Here is a 24,193-nt window from a genome sequence, read left to right on the forward strand (position 1 = left end):
AGATTAGGAGAGATATTAGGTGGTGAAACCCTCATCTGGTGTTTTTTGTTCCTTGTGCATAAGTACTGCTGTTGTGGCATGTTTAAGGTGTTCCGGCAGATGTCCGCTATCAGTTGCCTCTAGGAATATAGTCAACATCTGACTCAAGTTCATTCCTCCAAATTTTGTATACTTTCAGGAAAAACAAATGTTAACGATTTTGCGCATCTTATGCTTTTGACGCCCCCCCTCCCCGGCATGTGGCTTTAGTTGGGATTGCTGCACTTGAAGCAGGTGCTCCAGGGAAGCCCTAGAAACGTCAGAATCCCTTTGAGTACTGCAGTCGCAAGACTGACTTCTACTCGGGTTAAAAACGAGACTGCCCTTCAAAATGTTCAGGAAGATCTGGTATATTGTCTACACCAAGGCTTCTTGTCTGTCTTATTCCTAGCGTTCCCGTGGAGTAACTGATAGAAATTTAGATTGTGACTTAGAAAGATCGAGGTATGTTTGCCTCTTTCTTGTCTGGCTGCTCCACAGACCTCTGGTATGGCACCTGTAATCCTACATTCAGTATTCCCCCTAACCCACTGTCGGTAGTCATCTGGAAGTTCCACCTTCACTTCCAAATGTATGACACCAATACCCATGTGGTCTTGAGTTGGAGAGGCAGACCAACACTTTGACTTACCTCGGCCTGAAATTCCACTGTGCAGGGACAAATCCAGCCTTAAATGGGGAAAATTGAATCCTTTTGCTCACCCCCTGTCTCCTGCCCTGAAAGAAGTTCTCATACCAGTTCAAGACTATAATATAGGCGTTGTTTGCGACTATTTATTTACTTTCAGCAGTTAGGTTTCCAAAATTTGTAATTACCCTATCCGGCTTGCTAATTTTTTTTAAAACAGAATCTATTGGGTTTTTTGTTTTGAGGGCATACATCATTTTCAAGGTATCATTAAATGCATGGTAAGCTCATAGCGTCCAAGTTATACAAGTAGACATAGTAAAACATTGCTTCACCGTTTAGCCAGTCAGTTGCATTCTCTGCCCTTTCAGCGTGCCGTGCGCAGCCTTCCTTGAGTCAGGTGTCACAGCTTTGTCGCTTAGCACCATATCTCCGCAGGACTCAAGCTATTTGGTACTCATATCATACTAGATATAGTCGTCTTCCATTCAATAGATCAGGGAACCGAACATCCAACTCTCCTACCCCTTCCCCCTCCCCCCAACCAACTCACGCATTTCCCCCACAACCCTCCCCCCCCACCCTCCCCCCAGACATGCCGCTTCTCCAATATCATGCGTGTCGCTCACAATGTATTCCGCACACTCCAAATGAGACCTGTGTCAGTGATCTAATCTCCATCCGGGAGAATGCACCCAATCAGGAGATCCCACCTCCCGCCTACTTAGTCATTACACTGTCCGCAGCCGAGGTCCCAGACAACCTAAAGGGCGGTATGATCAGGAGGATCAGTCCTCTCCGTCAGTCGGGTCGTTAAGTAGATCTGTCAGTGCTACCCAGGCTCTAGCTGTGTCCCATAACTTGTCATTGTTAGTTCTTCGAGCTAGTTGGAGTTGGAAGGTCCCCTCATAGTCCGCCCATTTGAGAAATTCTCTGAGCCAGCTACCTACATTAGGGCCTGTGGCCGCTTTGAAATGAATAGTGATTTCGTGCTTGGCTAGAACCAGACCCAAATCCATAAACCTGCTGGTAGTCTTGTTGCGGGCATTGTGGGGGGAACCAGTGCAGCAAACATACAGCTGGAGTGTTTTGTAGGTTCCTCTCTGTTACCTCAGTCAATTTAGTCATTATCTCTCCCCAGTACCCCCTGGAGTATAGGACAATTCCAGAACATATGCATGTACCCTGCATCCTTCAGTCTGCATCGTGGACAGGCAGCATGAGAGTCGAAGAACTCATTAAGTTTGGAAGGAGTAAGGTACGCCCGATGGAACACGTAAAATTGGATGAGTTGAAATCTGGCGTTTCGAGAACATTTCCATGCTCTTTCCATCAGCGTTTCCCAAGGTTTAGGCTTGATGGGAGTTCCTAGGTCCACCTCCCATTTGGCGCCCAATCTCTCCAGCGGGGTCCTCAAGCCCTGTGTCAATCTGCGGTACAGACACGTGACCGCTTTGACCTTTCCCGCAGAGGTGACCACGTATTGGCAAGGGGGGAAAACCCGCGGTTCCTCTAGTGCTCCCTTCCAATGTTTGCGCATCGCAGCCGTCACGGCCACGGGTAGGAGGAAGTCCTGTGCAGGCAGCTCATGCCTGTCCACTAGTTCTTGAAACGGTAGGAATGCCCCATCTTCGTACAGATCCCCAAGGGTGGAGATCCCGAATTCCTCCCACTCGTGTAGCCGCTGCCAATTCCCCCATGCGGGAGTTCCATGGAGAGCCATATCGGAATCTCGGGCGAATATGCCAGACTACCCTTATTGCGTCGTAGGGCCCTATTCCAGCAGAGCCTCAGGACCCAGAGCTCACCGGGGACCTCCCTTTCCCTCAGCGGGAGGCGCAGAAGAATCCGCGCCAGGTGGTGCATCTCTGTGTCCCAGCTTCTCTGAGCTATCTCCAGGCCCAGCCTCCCCGCCAATTTCTGGGTAAACCATTGAAATTGGGCCGCGTGGTAGTAGGCCTCGAAATCAGGGACTGCAAGGCCTTCCTCCCGTCTTGGGCGCATCAGGGTAGGCAGTGCCACTCTGCGCCTCCCTGAACCCCACAAGAAGCCCGAGATCATGGAGTTGAGCTGGGCAAAGTACCTCCCCGGTATCCAGAGTGGCAGAGTCACAAAGTAGTAGAGCAACCGGAGGGGAGTTATCATTTTTAGTAGTGCCACTCGTCCCTCGACCGACAGGGGTAGTGACCCCCAGAAGTCCAGGTTATTCTTGGTGTTTCGGTGAGCCCGGCCTATGTTACCTTCAAATAAATCGGCTGCGCCATGGTAAATCCGCACTCCCAAGTATGGTAAACAGCTACCCTCACATCCAGCCCCTCCGGGGGAGCACCACGGTAACCCCTCATCGGAAACAGGCAGGTCTTGGCCCAGTTAACCCTGAGCCCCGCTACCCTTCCCAATCTCTCCAGCAGTTCCCGAGCTCCACGGAGCGCGCCAATGTTATCGACGAGGAACATCAGTAAATCGTCGGCGTGCAGGGCAATGTGGTGCATTCGACCCAGCACCTCTAGGCCCCTGTAGTGCTCCCCTCTCCGTGCACGCACCGCTAGGGGCTCCATTGCTAGAGCAAACAGGAGGGGAGATAATGGGCAACCCTGCCTCGTTCCCCTTCTATCCGGCTTGCTCATACCATCAATCCTCTCCGCCTCCGAAAAGCGTAGTCTGTCACTCGTGTTGGCTGAAAAAAAACATAACTATGTTGCCCCTGTGCCATTTGAAGTGGGAGCTAGGGGAGACAAGAGGCTTTTTTGCACAGAGGTGGCCATACCATCAACCATCTGACTGTTGGCTTATCAGTGCTGTCCCTCTAATTTTACTGTTTGTAAGTTTTCTTTTTTTATTCCGGACCGTTATTTACAACCCTTAAGCCTTTTTTCCCGAACAATACTGGCCCGACGGGCAGTTCTGCCCAGAGCACGGGGTTTGAGCTGGCTGTTTTATGAACAGCGCCTCGGACAATGAAGGGTGCAAGGACGGCTGCCCGCCTGCTCAGCAGCTTTTGTGATGAATGCAAGCAGGCGCTTGTCATCTGACTGTCTTGTGCTCAGTGCTTCTGATTGCGTGGAGGTGAGAGCTGGTGCTTCTGTCGATGTCTCACTCATAACTGTGCTTGCCTGACGGTCAGAATCGCTTGTTCAGCAAAAGCAGAACTACTGTTTTAATCAACCACGCGTCTTATCCTCCTGTCCATTTCCATTTGTTTGATCTTACGTGATCATGATAAGTTTGAATTGTATCGGATATTGTGGAGAGCGGATAGGACATAATGCAGTTTTAGTCTGTATGTAACATCCTGCTGTTGAAGCGGAAGACTAATGCAATTTCCCAGTTGCACCAGTATTTACAAGCATTTTTGTGTGCAGTTTCGCGTCAGCTTGTGACAATACTAACGCCTAGTTCAGATGGCTGTTTATTTATTGTTGCACTTTACTTTTGCATTTCAGAAGCAAAAGTCGAGACGGTTTATATTAAGACCTAGCACCCTGTATAACGTGAAATAAGACCAGCTGGTGTAAACGTTACTTGCAGCATACTTTCTCCATACGACGCATGCATCTTTACCAATACGTTTGTGAAATTAGGAATTCTTTTGCGTCATATTGGTTTTACTCATCCTAGACTAGGTATAATTTCTAAAGTCTGGTTTAGATTTTTTTCTGACGTTTTAATGAGTCTGGCAGGGTGCATTGATCGCCGAGTTAAGAGTTTTGGGGCCAGATGTACATACCTTTGAGTTTGCAGTTACCAATTGGCTATTAGTTAATCACATACAGCGATGTACTACAGCGTTTTACCCAGTAGGTCGCAAATAAATCTACCTCATTATTATTCATGGGTCAGCCTCAATTGGCGACCCATAGATTCGCTAAAATCACAGGGATGATGGTCTGCTGTGGTCAGCAGACCACCATGTCTGTGATTGCTTTCAAATAAAGCAATTTTTTTAAATGCAGTCCGTTTTCCTTAAGGGAAAACAGGATGAGTTTCAAAAACAAAAATGAAAAGTTTTCTTTTCATATTTTTAAGAGTAGGCAGTGGTCCGTGGGACCACTACCTGCTCTTAAAAAAACTTTTTACAACCATTTACAAAGGTGACAGGGTCCCTTGGGACCCCTTCCTGTCCGTGAATGGGTTACCAGCTACTTGAAGTAGGCGGTAAAATGCGAATGGATGCGGTCGCAAACATTCACACCTACCACTGCGAGTCACTATTAGGAAGTGAGGCCCTTAAAACACCCCTTCCGAATACCGAATCGCTAACCCATTTTGCGAATCGGTAATAGGTTATCCAATCGCAAAATAAGATTCTGTACATATTAAAATTCTATTTGGCAGTCAAAAAGGGCCCAACTCTGTAAATCTGGTCGTTTGTGAGCTCAAAAAAACTACATATACCTGGATCATAGGACGTTTACTGGTCATTCAAGGATGAAGAATGTCCCAGGGATTTTGGATTTGTGGATGGCAGACATCTATACATGAAGGGTTTCATTACATTGTTGTTGTGGTAGTAGGACATGCAGATATTACTATCCGTTGCCAACGATGATAGCTGGACCCAATAGGTCATTTTTGAGCTTTTAGATTAGTAGATGTGCTTTACCCCATCAGACGTGTTCGGCGTTTCCGCAGTCTGTGATTAAATTTACTTAGATTGATTTCAGGAATGATTTTAAGTCATTCATTTCTAGCTGCTCTGAAAATTACATTTTGGTTGTAATAATTTGTAAATCAAATTTATTTTAGCTGTGGAAAGAATCTAGAGCCTGATGTAGGAAAATTATATCTGACAATTCCTCAAATTAGAAATTGTTAAATATGATTTACTCTCCTCTTCTCTTATCATTTGGCAATAACGTAAACATTCACTATTTTTAAGTACCGAATCGCGAGGCTGAATGAGTTGCAAATAGTGACTTTCGCACCAGCAGTGAGTGATGTCCTCACCCATTTCTGGTAGTACATTTATTTTTAGCAGCCTAGCAGAAATAACTTCTTTCTCAGCACAGAAGGTATTCAAACCACCCCACTATGTCCATTCAGGAGCCAAAAGACGAGGTTTCCAGGAAGAGGAAGCGCACATTAAGTGACCAACAGCTAGAAATTCTTGTGGAGGGGCGTGTCTCTGAACATGGTAAGCTGTCTGGATAATCTTTCATGTCTGTTCCTGAGGCACCAGAAAAAAACTTGGACCACAATACAGCAAACGATTAATGTTGTTGGCGTCAACAAAAGGTAGGTAGAAAAAAAAGTGAAGTGGTGGTACAATATGCAATCCAGCACTAGGGAGAAGACCGGAGGCTTCAGCTATATGTGGGGGAGGACCAATTATAGAGCCAATGTCTACACCTTTGGAATATTTAAGAGAGACAACCTTTCAGCTTGATTCCATCTGTAGAATATTCAATATTGACACTACAGCCCCTGGATCTAACACTCCAGGTCAATTCATTACATTGTACTTAAATCAATATATATTATCAATTAGTGTAGTTACTTGAAAATTAAATGGACCTACAGTTGTGGTAACATGTTTCAGTTACATTCAGTTTCCCTCTCATTGCGACCTTAGTTGGGCTGAGCCACTGGGTTTCCATTTGACGCCCTGACCTTTCCGGGGCCTTGTACTCCATCCTCCTCTCCAATAAAGCAGACAGGAAAGGACTCCTTTTCAGTAAGTCTTCAGTGATCCTCTAAACACACTTGGACTGACCACCACCAGACCTGCAAGCTCTATCTTTTGCCAAAGCATGACCAGACCACCTGTTCCGCCTGCCTTGTGTTCAACTGGAAGAAGACATTGAGATAAAATGGAATTGGTGCGTCATTCGACTCACAATGGAGCAGCGACATGAGGACAACACCCCTGCTATTTTGAGACCATGACATGGATAGGAGCCGGGGCCTGGGTCTTGAGCGAGCAGCCCCTTCAGTTCAGCCCTAGTCATCTACCCCTCTGAGTAAGAGACAGAAGACCATTAAGTCCAAGGGGTACATCAACTCAGCAAAAGTTTGCTGTGAGTGTACCCTCCCTCCCACTTGGTGCACCCCAACACTATTCACAGGCTCGGCCCTGCCTCAGCGGGGATTGTACCTTGAGCCTCGAAGCACAGCAATTGGCTTCCGGTCTGGTACTGCCTGCAGGCCATGCTCTGCATCGACAGAAGGTTTCAGAGGTTATTTCAAGCCAGTCCCTGGTGCCATAACAGCTGCACAAGTCTTGGCCTCCTCCATTGCTAACAGCCCCCTCAGCTTCAGCACCCATAGCGCCTTTGAAGCCAACTCCGGTTCCAAAAAATCAGCCGATGCTGAAAGCTACTTCGTGGCCCATGGGCCAAAAGACTTCATCAGCATTGAGTCGACTTTAGCCCAAAGCCCTGAGTGGTCCAAGGAATTAAAGCAGCCATCTTCCGGCATCTCCAAGAGGAACTCAGCAGAAGAGTCTTTTCATCCACCCATAGAATGGGACGAACATAACATAACACTTCCCAGCAAAAGGAAGTTAACCTTTGAGGAGGAATTTGTATTAGAGCCTTAATCTCCAACAAGGCTGAAGAAATACAAGGACAGGGGCACTAGCCCACTACCCCTTTTTCACCACTGCTTCCTCCTTCTCCCTGTCAGCTGCATGAACCGCTGTGCCTCCCTCGCCAGTGGGTTCTCCACATTCTTCTTATTGTGGATGGAAGCCCCTTGTACTCTCTAGACTCGTTTGAGATCCCAGATGATCCCGAGCCTAGAGATGACTTGTGGGACGGCTATCATGTTGATGCCTTGGGGACACTGATCCAAATCTCTACCCTGCCAAACCTTCCCCTCATGATGACACCACCTCTCACTATGAGATCATCCACAGGGCTGCCTCATTCTGTAAGGTCGACTTACATAGTGTTCAGGAAGACGAGGACTTACTCATTGAAATTCTGTCCACCACTCAAGCGACAGGCTTACTCAAGACTGCTCCTGACACTTTCAAAGAGCCTATAAAGGCCAGTATGGTGACATCCAGGGTAGATGACATACAGACCGTCACCCTCCAACCCACACTATATCCAGGGCCGTCTTCCACTGGACTGTGTTGTATTCCAAACTGTTTATGAGCCTATGTTACTGGCGATGTTCCTCCAACAGATAAGCAGAGTAAGAAGATTGACGTGCAAGGTTAGAGGGTCTCCACACAATCAGCAACTCGCTGGAGATTTGCCAACTCAATTAGCTTACTCTTTCGTTATGATTGAGCCCACTTTGAGATGGAGTAACTCTTCGAGCATCTCCCATAGCAATATAAACAGCGTGGCTACAAGTCAGTTTTGGAGGGCAAGCTAATTTCTAACACCACCAAAAGCTGCACCCTTGACACGGATGATAATGCATCCCGGGTCATAAACTCTGGTGTGCTTTTCGGTGCATGCTTGGGTTTGTATCTCTGACTTCAAACAAGAGTTCCAAAGGCATCTGATCAACCCCCTCTTCGACAGGGCACACTTCTGCGGCCCGCAGGTTAATCACATGCTAGTTAAGGTAAAAAAGCACACTGATATGGACAAAGCTATGGGAGCTCTCCAGACGTAGTCTCCTTGGGGGTTGCTTTCGTAGGTCCCAGTTCAGAGAGTACGTTAAAGCTACTTCCCCATAGGCATCAGCCTCCTACCAGAGGCAGCAACAACATCCTACACTTGGCTACTCCAGGGGAGCATATAGAGGCTACAACTCAGGAGCAGAGGTAGGGGTGTGACTAAGGGAGCCGCCCGGCTAAAAAGTGACTCTCTCTCCCTTTTCCCTGATCATACTACACCTGTTGGGGGAAGACTCCAGGAGTTCCTTCCACAGTGGGTAAAAATTCCCCTCTAACCAGTGGGTCCTTACCATCAAAAGATAGGTTTACTGCTTAGAACTCCCAACAAACCCACCAAATATCCCTTCCCGCAAACACACCCTCTCTCCAGAGCACCAGTCCCTTCTTCAGGAGGAGGTCCAGGTTCTCATCATCAAAGGGGTGATAGAGCCAGTGCTGCCACTTCAGTGCAGAATAGGGGTGTATTAACTGTAGTTTATTACCCTCAAGAAGGATAAGACACTCAGGCCTATACTCGACATTTGACTCCTCAACGAGTACATCCTGTCAGAGCACCTCCACTGGTCGCTCTACAAGAAGTCATTCCACTGTTGAAGCAAGGTGAATTCATGAACGCTCTCGACCTAAAGGATGCCTTTTTCCACATTACAATCCACCCCGTTCAGCGCAGCTACCTGTGGTTCATGGTCAGCAGTTTCACTACAAAGTGCTTCCGTTTAGGGTCACTACAGCCTCCAAGCTGTTCACAAAATGTCTTGCGATGGTAGGCAATCACCTCAGGAGGGAACGCACCATATGCTCCCTTACTTAAAAGACTGGCTGCTAAAGATTGCAAACAGACAATGCCTCACACACACACTCAGACCACCTTGGACCTCTGGCACAATCTTGGGTTCACAATCAGTACAGTCAAGTCCTACCATCAGCCCCTTCAGATGCAACCATTCCTGGTTGCAGTTGTCAACACGGTCACCTCAAAAGCCTATCTCAATCAAGCAAGGGTGCAAGCTTTTCAGCTGTTACTGCCTCTTTTTTAGCCAGATCACCTTTTAACAGTCCGATCCATGATGCACCTCCTCAGCATGATGGACTCTTTTATTGCTATATTGCCCTATGCAAGGTTACACATGCCTCTTTTACAAGAGTGCCTAGCAACACAATGGCCACAGGGGAAGAGCACCATTGCTCCCTGCAGTGGTAAACAGCAGCATTCTTTCTCGCCAAGTCCTGCAGGTGACCATCCCAACGGACACCTACCTAACGGTAAGGGGCGCATCTGCACAATGTGACTGTACAGAGCATGTGGGCATCCCACCAACTGGGCTTCCGCATCAGTTACCTGTAGCTACTGCTGACTATCAAGTTATCTGTGAAAGGCCTTCAACGGTCAGGTACAACACAAATAGTCTTCTTCAGAACAGATAATATGATGTACTACCTTCAGAAACAACGACCAGCTTTCAGCACTAGCACAGGGCATTTGGCTTTGGGCACTTCACCAAAAGATACATCTACTAGCAGAATACCTACTGGGAGAGAACAACTTCCTGCTCAGCAGGATATGGCAACACGTTCACAAGTGGTATCTCTACCAGCAACTCCTACTTGCATAGGTAATGCACAATGGATGATCTGGTCAGCGATAGTTGCCTATGCCTTTCCGCATCTCCCACTCCTTTCATACGTGGTTTGGAAGCTTCAGAAAATGTTCTTCACCCTCATCCTGGTGGCCCCCACATGGGCCAGACAACCACAGGTCCGACCCTTCTTGACTGCTCTGTAGTCCCACATGAGAAACTGCCCAACCGGCCAGACCTTCTAACGCAGAATCAAGGCATCGCCAGGTACCCGAAACCTAGGGAGCTCTATCTTGCAATTTGGCCCCTGAGGCCTTAAAGTTTCGGTATCTAATCTGTCTCCAGGTGCATGCCAATCCTTAAAGATGCTCCTAGATCCACTACACGGGCTTGCTATGCAGTCAGATGGAATAGGTTCGTGCATTGCTGTCTTCCCAAACACATTGATCCATTGAAACCAGCGGTCCAAGGCATATTCTTTTAGCTACTTCATCTACAAACGTTTGGCCTTCCCTACACCTCTATTCGCTCTCACCTGGCTGCGGCTGCAGCTTACCTACTAAATAGAGGACACTCGTCTTTATTCAGTCCCAGTCATCAAAGACTTAATGGAAGGACTTAAATGAATTATCCCATAGAGGGGGCAGCCCCTGTTTAGAACCTCATTGTAGTTCTAACTTGACTCTTAGGCCCCACATTCGAATCCCTTCAGTGATGCCCTCTAGTTTCGCTCTTGGAAAGTTACCTTCCTAGTTGCCATAACATCTCTCAGGTGAGTAAGCGAGCTTCAAGCTCTCACCCCAGAGATACCTTTTTTCCAAGTACACAATGTCAGTCTTCCTCAGGACTAACCCAAAGTTTCTTCCTACGGTTGTACCCCCGTTCCACCTCAATCAGTCAGTTGAGCTTCCTGTGTTCTTCCCACACCCAGACTTGGTGGCAGAGAGGGCCCTACACACACAAGATGTCTAAAGGGCCCTCCTGTATTACATTGATAGAACAAAACCATTTTGAAAGAAACGTCAACCTTTTGTCGCCTATACTAAAACACCCAAGGGCCACACTCTTTCCAAAGCAGGCAAACCCAGATGGCTGGTCAAGTACACTCAAACTTGCTATGCCAAAGTCAAAAGGCAACTGCCTATCCCACCTAGGCCTCACTCTATCAACTAAAAGGGGGCTTCCATGGCCTTCCTTTGTAAAATTCTTCTGTGAAGAAAAACAAATTGCACACATCCGAGCCCAAGACTAGATGGCAGTAGTATGCATAACACTACATGCCATGAACAGATGCTGGCAAAGTTCTAACATATTCCTTTCACTATGTTTTTTAACCTAGAACATCTCACTCTACTCATACAACCCCACCTGAAACAGAGGATGATAGTGATTCCTCCTGTCACACAGAAGCAGAAACCGTTGATACAACTATTATCATTCCTACAGAGACAATCCACTCAACAGGCAAAACTACACCCCTGCATTAGGAGACCCAGTTAAAACTATTGCTTTCTCTGCAGTTACTGAACATCATCCAACACCATCCTTTATTATCTTAGAAAGAGAAAAAAGACATTTAAGGCCAACCGTAAGTACCAGAATGATAGAAGTCCAGACCCCCTTCCCCACCGCCCTTACTCCAGCACCGTTCCATGTATTGGAACAATCAGTTTTGAAAATTCAAACAAAGCGCCATAGGGCTACCTCTGAATAGAGTAGGCGAGTAGCACAACTAGATAGAACAATTTGTGAAGGTAATGCAGCCATTTGATCTGGCTATGAAGAGTTAACAGTGGCTATGAAGGATGCTTTCATACATAGATCAAAACTGCACCACTCAGGCGTCAGCTAAGACATATGAACAAACTCCTCTAAACATTTGGGTGCTGTTTTGAAAGGTTGGATACAACAATTTAAACTATGTGTCCATGAACTGGTCAGACTAGACCACAATGGGCTAACCTCCTTGCTGGTAATGTAGCATGGAGCCTAGCTCAAATAACAAACACTTTAGAGGAAATACAGACTGTAGAGCGGGAATCGCGCACCCAGGTTGGTTCGAGAAACTGAGCAAGGTGCACGCCACTCTGCAGCACTTACAGCCTGATGTCCTGGAGGCAGTATTCGAGGGGGATTTTCTGCATCATCCGGTTCCTCACTTGCTGGGCCCTTGCGAAGTCTCTTTCGGATGGCTACATTATGCACCAATGCACAAGTGGCTATGCTTTTACAGCACATAGATGTTTCATTCTGTAGGGCACCCCCACTTTTGTGCAGCCACTGAAATCTGCCTTTGAGTAAACGAACAGCCCGCTTTATAATGCTCCTTGTTTATGATCAGCACTATACCAACTTTCTTTAGGAGTTCAGGGATTACAGTATGGAGTCAAGATCCAGGGTTGTAATGCATCTACGGTTTTGTATTTTGCAGCTGCTTACTGTCCACTTCCAATTGATGTTATTTTGCACATGCAAAATGCTGTGTGTTCACAAAATTCATATTAGTGAATGCCTAGTTCATTGAAATAGTGTTTTACCATTTGGTAATCGCAGTTAGTGATTCAGTATTTTCTATCGAACAAACAAGAAATTGGTAATTATTGGGTACAGTGCGCTCTCTTACTCAGTGGTACCAAACAATTTGCGTCTGGTTTTGAATTTGCTATTTTTTGGTGAACCCTGTGAATCAGTCATTTTGCTTCCAATATGCCACTGCAGGACAGTGTGGTGAGAAAGCTGATGTTCAATGATTTATTTTTCTGTGGCTATGCTCAGTTTTCAGATTCAAGCATGGCCTGGGTATTTCCGGCAGCATGCCAGTCAATACCCCTAGGCCCAATGTACTAATTATTTCTGGATTCTTCTCACTGCACTGATTAGGTTTACGACCAGCAGCCAGTGGCAGCCTCATAGCTGTATAGTTTTATGATAATTGCAGTGTAATAACCCTTTTTAAAAGGACTCAAAAGCAACGGCCGTTTTCTCTGAAATTGCAGATTTATATTATCTTGGGGGGCCAACCGAGCTGCCAAGACATCTTGGAAAGCCCACCCTTTGATGGGCAGTTTTGTCTTCATCTCACTACCCCATTACTTTGAAGCAGTCTTCTGGTACTCGATTCGTTCGCCTTACTGTATTTTAAATAAGTGTCCCACAGGGGCAATTAGTAAAGACATTGAGCCTTGAAGAAAATCCAAACGCCTACTCTCTTATGTAAAATTGTCACTTGAAAAGTGAATCCTTTCACCGTGAGTATCAGATGAAACGTGATTCCACCAAACATATAGGATACACAGAGACATTGCTGCATTCCGTGCTATAAACTGTGGGTGGTGATTTACAGATTGTAACATAAACCAGTGTAGCCATTCATTGTGGGATCATGAAGACATATTAACAAAGCGTATAATGAACTAACTAGAACATTAATATGATGACACACTCACAAACGGGTCAAATTGGTACATCCTAGCAATTCGGCCGGGTGCTGGAGCACAACAGATTTGTTGTAATCAGTGAGCTTAATTGAATTGCTTCGGTTCGTCTGTGCTCGCAAATTAATTACTATTCTTAACTTCATAAAGCCACTACAAACTTAAACAAGAGGGCACGCATTTGGGTACAAAAAGAAATCTCTTAACAGGCCCTTTGAGGCATTGGCTTATAATATATACCATGGGCCCATGACAATAAAATGGAGCCCGTCAAATTAACTATATCTCTTAGACAAAAGAAATGTCGAAGGGAAAGCTATCTAGAGGGAATCCTCAAATTCAGTTTTGTTGATTCAGAAGCTTACAACTTTACCACGCTTGGACCACTTCACCTCTCCATAGCCCACCTATTATGCCTTGCATTAAATGGACTACTCCTTCCCCCTTATGTGTTGCAGTTGGGAGTGTCAGTCTGCCTCTATTCCCTTGGCTTAGTGTATGGATCCTGCCATTACCGCTAGTCTCACTTGGCATCAGTAGACACGCAATAAAGCACAGCTCTGGCACATTATGAGGTGTGATTCACCTACATTTCGTTTCCTTTAGCCATTTCCTGAGCTGTGTACAGTGTTACAACATTCCTTTATGTAGTTTTACCCATTCCGCCCCTGTATTTCTAATAGTGAGACCTGCTTGTAACACAATTTCGACTTTATTTCCATCACAGATCCAAGGTTTTCCCCCAGGGTAACCATATCTTAGACAGAATAGTAGGTTTACTAGAGTTAATTTGTTTTCTTCCACTTACTTACTGTGGACAGTCTGATGAAATCCCAAGAATTTTTTAGTCTGACTTGACAGTGTAGCTGTCACCAGATATAATGTGGGCAACCTAAAAATCGCTTTCAGGAGTACTACAAAGAGGGGCTTCGGCTCCACCCATATGTTGGTAGCCGGAAGCACATGTTTTGATCGGGCAAAAGTTGTGCATCCACAGAAAAATTTGCTTTCCTTCCACGCAGCTGTGATTATTTTGTTTATTTATACAACTGCCCAAACCAGCAGCACTATGATTGCCTGAGCTTGAACTTTCAGGTGCACACACACATTTTAATGCTGTTAAAGTGTCTTTGATAACTAGATAACTTTTATGGGATGTGTTTTCATTTAACAGCACTGATTGGAGGAGAGCAGCCATGATGAATGTATTGCAGTCCCAGCACCCTCATCTTTCACCATTAACTTTAGATATATTGCAGTTTTGTGTTTGATAGCATTTTGGGATGCCCAGAGCTAGACTAATCTAAATGAATTTTTAGGTCTGGCTTGACAGGGAAACAGTCCAATTCCCATATGTGATCAACAAAAAGTACTTGCAGACTACAATTGAGAGAGGGGCTGTGGTTCCACCCACATGTTGGTTCCACTGAGATTTGGCTGTGCTGTATTTGTGTACTTCAACGAAATAGACTGTCTATATTGCACATTTTGGCTTGTGGCAAAGCTTATTCTCGATACAGCAGGGCTGAGTTGGTTATAGTGGCAAGCCATAGATCATGGGTATAAGCCTGATCTGTTTAATATGAAATATTCTGATAAAAGCACTAGACCTGACATATTTATTGTGAACAGCATATGTTAAACTCAATAGGCATTTACAGGTGTTACTCCAGATGAAATGGCCTCAATAGGTATTTTGTTAAACAGCATTTCACAGATTACCATAGAAGGCAATGGTTTTGGTGTTGTTACCCTGTGTGACAAACCATATATCTAGAAGGTTTGCTCTATTAGAATCCTTCTTAGGCCCTCTTAGGAGAGAGAGCATTTTACCTAGCTAACTGTAATTTTCTATACCTTACTAATTTTATGACTGTATTTCTGGTGGTCACCTTGTGGAAAGTCTTATGCTCATAACTGTCGGCTTGAGTTGGTTATCGTGACAAACCTTTGGCCTGATTGGTGAACTGGAAAATATTCGGTCCAATGCTGTAGGTCTGTTCTACTGATTATAAAATGTTATGACAAAGACACTTGGTCTAGCGTAATATTTGTGAAAAGCATTTGTTGAAGCCAGTTTAGTCTTTAACAGTTGGATGTTATCACATTGTGTTACAAGCCGTAGACCAGTAATTTACATGTAATCTCACAGATTACTGCCGTAGGTAACATTTTTGGTGTTGGCCACCCGCTGTGACGGACTATGAGGATTTTCAGTGTCATGAGTCTGGTTAGACCTTATTGAGAGGTTTTGTTTATTGTTTTGCAGGCTGTATGTTTCTAGATATTTGTAATTTTGTAACTGTTTGTGTGATAGTTGCCAGTTTATGTGCACTTGAATAGGCCACTGGTGGGTAAGGTCCAAAGACAATGTTAAAGGCTTCATTCGTTCAACGGGAGAAGTCATGCCATATTTCATAGGTTTGATGTTTTTATTAGGAAACGTTTTGAAAAAGCCAGTAGAGTGATCTACTAAAAAGCATGTGTTGAAAACAATGGACTTTTAAAAATGTATTGTTATTACATTGTGCTAAAGCCTGTAGGCAGGTATTTTGTTATATGGAATTTCACAGATTACCATAGTAGGCAAGAGTTTTTTCTGTTGGTGATCCAACCTCATAAACCTTAGGGATAGAAGATATGCACTACGATAATCATTGTCTGGCTTTTTTTATGAAGGATAGTATTTTGCTTTGCTAACTGTTATTTTGCATACATTTGCATTTTGAAGACTGTGTGCCTGACGGTTGCCTTGTGGGAAACGTTACACTCCTTACAGTAGGCCTCAGTTGGTTTTGGTAACAAGCCTATGAAAAAAGCTATGGGTTTGATTGGTCTGCAGGAAAATGTTATATCAACTGCCATAGGTCTGGCCTGTTCATTATTACGAAGGCCATAAGTCTGACCTATTTTTTGTGAAAAGCATATGGTGATTCTAGCTTAAATCATTGGAGAGTAAAAAAATCTTCTTTATCTTCCCCAGTGTTTGTCAGATCGTAACCAGCACCAAAAAAACCCCAATATATATATATATATATATATATATATATATATATATATATCTCCCCTTATGGATGCATAAAGGGCCAGTTTATTGTGTCGGGTCTACCTTGCCATTGGTCTGTCTTCAGTGTCACTTAAACTCTGCTTTCACCATGATAGCATATTGCATGCTGTAATGGTTCAGTTCACATCAGTCGTTGGCTTTCTTGCCCCTGTGAATGACAGCATTTTCTGATCATGTGTACATTAACATAAAAATGAGTGCACTTCAGTGCCCTGTCTGCCTGGCCAGTCCCTTAATTTTCCGTTTTCTCCTTTTATAGTTCCCCTCTCATTTGAGAACATTAAGGAATGCTGGTGTCCATAGTATTTCATAGTTCTACCAATCCAAGATGCCCACACACCTTGGTGCTAAGCTGCAACTTTAAACCTATGAAAAACTATGTACAATACCTCTGCAAGACAGGCACCCACTGCTATGTTTAAATTTGTTATTGCAAGTGTATGCTTTGTTTCTACTTGTATTCTTTTAATTTATCTTGCATATGTTGTGGATTTTGTGTGTGTTTTATTGTGGTTGTGGCAGAGGATCAATGCATGCATGGATGAATGGAGAGATGGATGGATGGATCGATCCCAAACCCATCTATGACACAAAATACAATTTTATTCATAAGCAAGACCTAATGGCATTGCCAATGCTTGTTGCGGCTTGGAATACTGTATATGCAAGCAAAAGAAAGTGTAGTGCCTCACCTTAAATCCGGAGTTTCTCAACACATTGTTCATGTGCCATGACATCCTAGCCCGCTCAGTGGTGTCTAATGGCTCACCAACTTCCGATACACCCTTGTTCCTGGCCTGTACAAGGCGTTTTTCAAATATCAAATGATGCAGTTGTGAAATGCTCCCTCCATTTCTTTGCCAGTTAGTTAAGGGTCTTCTGAGCACATATTCCTTATGGGTTCTGTTATAAGGTGTGGGCCCCAGACACATTTGTCATACTATTGCAGCGCATATAAGAAGCTGATGAATTATGTACTCTCTGGGCTTCACAAAGCACCTCAAATGGCATCTCTTTACCATCCAAATAAAGATGTCAACTGTCTTTGATCCAGCTTAAATCTGTGTCTTCCTGCCAGTGGCTTTGGGTATCCTATTGAAAAGATTGCTTGATTGTCGCGCTAAATAGCAATACTCTGTTCTTATGGCCGACTGTAACAAGCTGTCTCCTTATCTGGGGTGACTGTAACAAGCTGTCTCCTTATCTGGGGTGACTGTAACAAGCTGTCTCCGTTTTGTTAGTCAAATATGTGGATGTGACCATGAAAACCAAACCTTTTTTAATATGAGAGGTTAAAAGATTTTCGAACGGGCTAGTTTGTTTTTAAATACAGAGACGGCTTGTCACATTCAGCAGTAAGAATACTGCTCTAGATAGAAGTTTGCTAGAACAGAGCATTTTCCAAGACAACTCTAAGATTTTTTTCTGCCGTGGACTGTGTGCTGGACTTGGAAGAAGTCACTGTTGATTATTCCAGTACCCTATCAACGTAGAACCCTCACCAGTGTCCTGAGGATGGTCTTTAAAAATGAGAAGAGTGGGCCCAAAATGTCGATGGTTCGAAAGCTCTGCAGGGCACCCTAGTGTTGTTAGTAGAGTGGGTCCTTACTCTTCAACACAAGGAGTGTGATTGCCCTCCTGATTTGGATCCTTAGGCCCGCAAGCATATTTCCCTTGTTTTTTGTTTATTCTTTTAAACTGTGGTAAGCGTATTTATGTGTTTTCGAAGAGATGTGTTATGGGGTTTTTATGACAATCTTGTGGGGGCACATTTAAGGCTTTCTCTGTATTATTTTGAAGTTGTCCTTTTCATAGGTTACACAATGCATCACGTTTGTGATGGTCTGTCCCATCCACCAAGCACTAAATCAGGTGTTTTGTCTTGTCCTTGTGTCCTTTACTTGAGGACCATCTCCTGAAGTAAACTTTAGAAGTTGTTTGTTTCGTCTGATATTTTTAATTTGACGATGCTCTAACCGTATTCCTGTATTTTCCTTTCCACCAGCTGGTCGTCATCTGACTTCGATCGTGGCCACATCCGGCTGATTGTGTACCAAGATTGTGAAAGGAGAGGGAGGCAGGTCCTCCTTGATTCCAGGGCTGTTCGTGAGATTGATGCAGCGTCCTTTCAGGTATGATGATTCAAAAGGATCCTTGCCACTTTAAAAAAATGTTTTTGTCAAGTAGGTTGTGTTGAAATAAGCCACGAAAACCGTAACATATGGCAAGTTTCCTTTTGCGTGGGCTTTGGAGGCTTCTTTTAGGATAGCTGTTTTTGCATGTTGTGGCAGCTGCCCGCACGTTTCTTGGACATTGTTATGCCGTACCTACGTAGCCATACCCAAAATTCTTTAAATGAGTGGATAACAGTATTTTCTGAGAGCATCAGATTTGCACAGTTGATTTTGAAATAGAAGATTTTCTGCAGAAAATTTTGCTTGTGTAAGGTGGGGAAACCAGGGCCTAAACACCGAGCCATTCAAGATCAGGCGCAGGGCACGTCAAGGGTGTGTCCTGGCCCCCACCCTCTTTTCCCTTTATGTAAACTAGGTGGCCGAACTTTTGTGTTCTACTCCGGCCGACACTCCCTTCGCTAGCAAATCATAAAATAGCTACTTTATTGTTTGCAGATGATACCCTCCTGGTGTCTAAAACTCCCATGGCCCAAATAAAACTTTTAAATTGTTTTAAGACTTTTTGTGATGAGAGGGGTTGATGATGATAAATCCCCACAAATCCTTTAAAGGTAACCTGGTCCTTGATAATGTTCTGCTCGAACAAGTGAGTTTCTTTGATTACCTGGGAATCAAGCTGTTCGAGGGAATGGCATGGAAGAAACACCTAGAGAGGGCATCCTTGAAATTTTCCCAGTTAACTTGGGCCTTTCTTACACCAGGCCTGTAGCCCCATACCTAAGTTGTATAGCTGCAAGGTTATGCGCTCTATTGGGCAGAACTCTGGGGTTCCACAAATGTCAACATCCTCTCAACAATAGAAAATGAGTTTCTTAGGAGCCTGGTATCACTTCCACAGAGCACTCCCCTCCTTCCCTTGATACTTGACATGGGCATCACGTCTATCAATGACCATGACTGGCATAGATTGGTCACAACCCCTGAACTGATGCCCTACGCTGCTGCTTATACAGACGTTTCAGCCTTGGACATACACCATAAAATTGGGTGGTTTAAATACATCAATGCCATCCGGGCAGACATAGGTGTGCCTAAGGAGCTAGAAGGTCACCTGCCAACATACTCTAGGGACACACTGAAATCACAGTTTTGGGCATGGGTAGAACAGACGAATTTCTTGAAAATATGCCATGGCTGCTTAACTGATGTGTTCACTGATGTTAAATGTGGCAGCCGGCTAGAAAGTCATCTTGATTTTATAAAAGTGCCGGCAGGCAGAAAATTGTACACACAGTTCAGATATGGCTGCCTACCCATCAATTCTTTTACTAACACTTGGCTGACAAATACATCAAAGCACAATGGCTGTCCCTCTTGTCCATACCCTAATGAAACAATAGGCCATGTATTCTTTGCCTGTGCTGCTTACACCAGACCTGGAAGGAACTGGCTAACTCCGGTATGTAGACCACTTGGGACACATAGCCATAAAGACGCCCTTTGTATTTTAAAGTCCGATGTGAGACCACTTTATGCTTGTGCAACAGCAATATTTCTGGGTCAAGTTTCAAGTTTTATTTATTATGATAAGGAACTCTTTCGAGGTCCACACAAAAACAAAATATACATACAAAGAAAAATGCATAAAATGTCCTTTTAACACTAAACACAAATGAAGAATAACATATTAATAAAGATCCAAAAAACATTTAAAGAAGCCATACAGTTTAAAACAAAACATTTCATTAGGAGGGTTAATCAAGGCCGACTGAAGTGACTGGGCAGAAAGAATATTAAGTTGTAGGCAAATTGGACGTAACCATCTACGCCTGTAGGGCATCAGGACTGGACAAACAAAAATGACATGATTTAAATCCTGGACATGCATCTGACAAAGATCACAGAGAGGAGAGTGACCATACCATCTGGCATAAAGAACTTTCAGCGGAAGCAGGTTTTGTCTTATTAAGTACACTAGGCGACGAACGCCATGAGGGATGTTCCAGTACATATAAGGTTGCGCTTTCCGCAAGATGCATGACTCAATAACAGGAGTACAACCTTTTTTTAACAGCCGGGAATCTCTGTCATGACAAAACCCCAGTTCCCATGAAGAAGTCTTCAATAAAGATTTTAATTGATAAGAGGATAACGAAAATAAAGTTTCTTCATCCAATTTCAATTGTGCCACAGCAGATCTAAAGTTTTTTACAATCAAAAAATGATCATTTAGATTTCCCAGCAATTCATTTTTTATAAGAAATCTCAAGGTGTTAGACTCACTTTTTGCAATGCCTACGACCCAACGAATAGAGCCAGCCAAACCTTGAGCCCAACTGCTACGTAGGCCAAGTTCCTGTCTCATGGAAACAGTTGAATTTGCTGAACTAACAGAAAGTAAACTACGCAAGATTTTCCCTTCCGTGGAGGATAGAAAACTCCATTTATTTTGCTCTATTAACTCTAAACCGTATAACAGGGAAGCAGGGACTTTTGCTCTAAATACATCTAAAAGAATAGAGAAATGCCTTCTCCCTGTAGCTTTATACAAGGCTACTAAACTCTTTCCCTGAGCAATAGCCTTTCGGGAGTTATTGTCTATATGGGCCTTGTCACTTAGATTAGTTGTGACAATTTTACCAAGGAAGGTATATGATTTCACAATTTCCAATTTTTGCTCCCCCACACACCAAGGGAAATTAAGGAATTTAGGTTTCTTCCTGCCGGAGAAACACATCACTTTACTTTTTGCCGTGTTTATCAATAGGTAATGATTTTCGGCGTATTCAGACAGTGCCTGCAAGCGATTATTTAAGCCCTTCGGGGTAAGGTCCAGAATCAGGATGTCATCTGCATACATAAGGCAGGCAATTGGAACCCCCCCCCCAAGGACGGAGCAATACCAGCGCACGCTGAAAGGGCAACAGGTAAATCGACTGTATAAAGGGAGAACAGCAAGGGAGCCAAAAGGCAGCCTTGCTTTAACCCATTAGAGGTAAAAAAAATTTTAGATAAATCGCGTTCACCTCCCAGTAGAACTCTGCACCAAGTATCTGAATAGAGTGCACGAATTAACTTAATGAGATATGAGGGCATACCTAAATCAGATAACTTTCTCCACAGTAATATCCTATCCACTTTGTCAAATGCGGTGGTGAAATCAATGAAAGCACCATAAACCTGCCCACCACGGACTTTAACATATTTTTCTGTGAGAACTTGTAGTGCCGATAGGTTATCTAGAGTTCCATGATTCTGTCTGAAACCTGTTTGTTCAATAGGTAGAATTTTAAATTCAGTTACCCATTGATTCATTAAAGTGAGTATACATTTTGCGAAAACCTTACCTATGGCGTCAAGCAAAGCGATTTGACAATAATTTTGGGGAAGATCTCTTGCCCCTTTTTTATATAAGGGGACAATGATACTTCCTTTCCAGGAGGGGGGGACTGTTCCGCTAAGAAAACAGAATTTAAAAACTGGAAATAGAATCTTGCTCCACAGTTCACTCTGTTGTTTCAATACTGAGATGGGAACTTTATCTGGCCCCATCGCACCAGAGGAACGCATGTTCATAATAGCAAATTCAATTTCCTTTTCAGAGGGACAATCAAATATGCATGTAACATCATTGGATTCCACCCTATGTACTTGCAAATTATTGTTACTGTACAATTTCTCAATGTATTGGACCCAAATCTGTTCCTCGATGGCTATCGGAGTGGCACTGGCTCTGGTCCCACAGCCCTTGCCAATTAAAGACCAAAAAATTTTTGCTTGACCGTTATAGGAAGCTTCCCTCAGTTGTATCCAAAGGGAGTCTTCCTTATCACGTTTTAGACGAGCCTTAAGCCTGACTCTCCTTCTTTTTAAAATGGACAATTTATGCTTGGCTTCTTGAGTAAATGTTAAATATTGCCCCCTTATTACTTTATTTATTTCTATATTTAAAGCCCGCAGAGGAGGAGGGACTGCAAGCGATTTTTCCACGCCAGGTTTCTTCCTCGCTATAGCAGTTACCAAATCTAGAAAGTTAGCAAATCCTAACAGCTCTTTCCCTTCCCAGAGAGATAAACTCTTAACAGTTTGATTCAAAAGGGACAGCAAACTTTCAAAACAGCGAAAATTCCAGAAACATTTTCCAGAATTAGAGGCGAAGTTCACCAGATCCCTTTCCATGGTCCAAGAGTCCACTTTTGGAAGACTGACGGAGACTGTAAGCAACAACGCATTATGGTCACTAAGATTAGACTCAATGACTTTCATATTTTTCAACTTGGAAAATAGAGCATAATCAGCCATGACATAATCAATGATTGAATTTCCCTTATTTGATTTATGCGTAAAAGCTGCCGGGGTGTCAGAAGGGAGCCTCCCATTTACTATTAAACAGTCAACTTTATGTAGACCTTCTAGGACAAGTTTACCTCTTTTATTAGTTTTAACTTTGACAGGGAACTGGGTCAATTTTGGGCGATAAGAAGGAGGGCTCTATCTACTCTTCCGTCTGGTGCGGATAAAATATACTGACATCTAAATTATGAGACCAGTTGGGTGTGTACTCTGCATTAGCCCTCTGGATTGTAAATAATTTGTTTTTAAACTATTATTTTAAACTCTTATCTTTCTACCGGTTATTTGGGGCGTGGGTTTTAAAATAGAAGTTGTTGTGTAATTGGGTTTCATATTTGTAAAATTAACATAATAACAAAAGTCACACAGGCACTAGCACTTTAGCTCTGTTTTGACAGGACAAAGCACTTAAATACTAAAATTCGTCTAGCTTTGTACCTTTTATGTATTCGTATTTTAGTGTCAAGTTTTTCTGAATTTATATTTGTTTTGTAAAATTTTCAAGAGTCTATATAAGGAGTATTTTATAGTACCTTTTATCCTGTTAATTGTCATATAAGATTAATGTGCTTACTACTTTTATGGTACTGTAAAACCGAAATAAAGACTTTTGATGATGAAAACCTTTACGCCATCTGCCACTTGCTCTCAAGCACCTCTACCATCTCTTACTGCTTTTGTTGCCACTCATGTCTTTGCCCTGATCTCTGAAAGTAGATCCAAGTTGCGCCTCTACCTTAGTCTTGCGATATTTGGGTCGGTTGGCTGTATCAAGGTCTTCAAAAGACATAGCATTATATCCACATACTGTGGATTAAAAAGAGATCCCGAGGGCTGGATGAAGAAGCAGAATGCTCAAAGTTCTTCCAAAACTTCAGGAATACGCAAGGGCTTAATATGCAAATGTTCTGTCACATGTTGGAATATCAAATGTTTGAGCTTCTTTCTGGTTATTTAGCACTCTTTATTTCCTGTACACATCAGTGAGCGCAGCAAAATTTCAGGATGCATATATTGTCTTCAGATTTTCAAACAGTGCCAGACAAGAAGTGGTTAAACTGGAGGCAAAGGGGATTTTAGGGATAAACTATTTCCAATGATGACATTTAGACCTATTTACTTTATTGGTTACTTATAAATTATGTTCCACGAACCTGTTTAATCCTATTTCACTGTACCTGAACAGTTGATACAAGTACAGTTGTGTACATTTTACAGGTCATCAGCTTTGGAGTCAGGTAAAGACCATTGACCTCATTTCAAAAGATCAGGCCACAGTTTAAGATTTAATCACCAAAGTTTATTATCCTTTTGGTCTTTACTGATCGCTCACTAGTTGAATACGTTTTTTGTTTTGTGACAACAAATTGTATCTGAAATTAAA

General features: G+C 43.5%; 1 protein-coding gene across 4 annotated transcripts in view; it reads left to right on the forward strand.

Moving 5' to 3' along the window:
- FNIP2 (folliculin interacting protein 2) overlaps positions 1 to 24,193 on the forward strand; it is a 459,542-nt gene that overhangs the window by 153,893 nt on the left and 281,456 nt on the right. For all 4 annotated transcript variants that reach the window (XM_078676999.1, XM_078677002.1, XM_078677000.1 and 1 more), the window contains exon 2: positions 18,327 to 18,453. In XM_078676999.1, the coding sequence (XP_078533125.1) occupies positions 18,327 to 18,453 (127 nt within the window). The remainder of the gene's footprint in view (positions 1 to 18,326; positions 18,454 to 24,193) is intronic.

The sequence above is a fragment of the Lissotriton helveticus genome, chromosome 2_1 (assembly GCF_964261635.1).
Source record: "Lissotriton helveticus chromosome 2_1, aLisHel1.1, whole genome shotgun sequence".
NCBI lineage: Eukaryota > Metazoa > Chordata > Amphibia > Caudata > Salamandridae > Lissotriton > Lissotriton helveticus.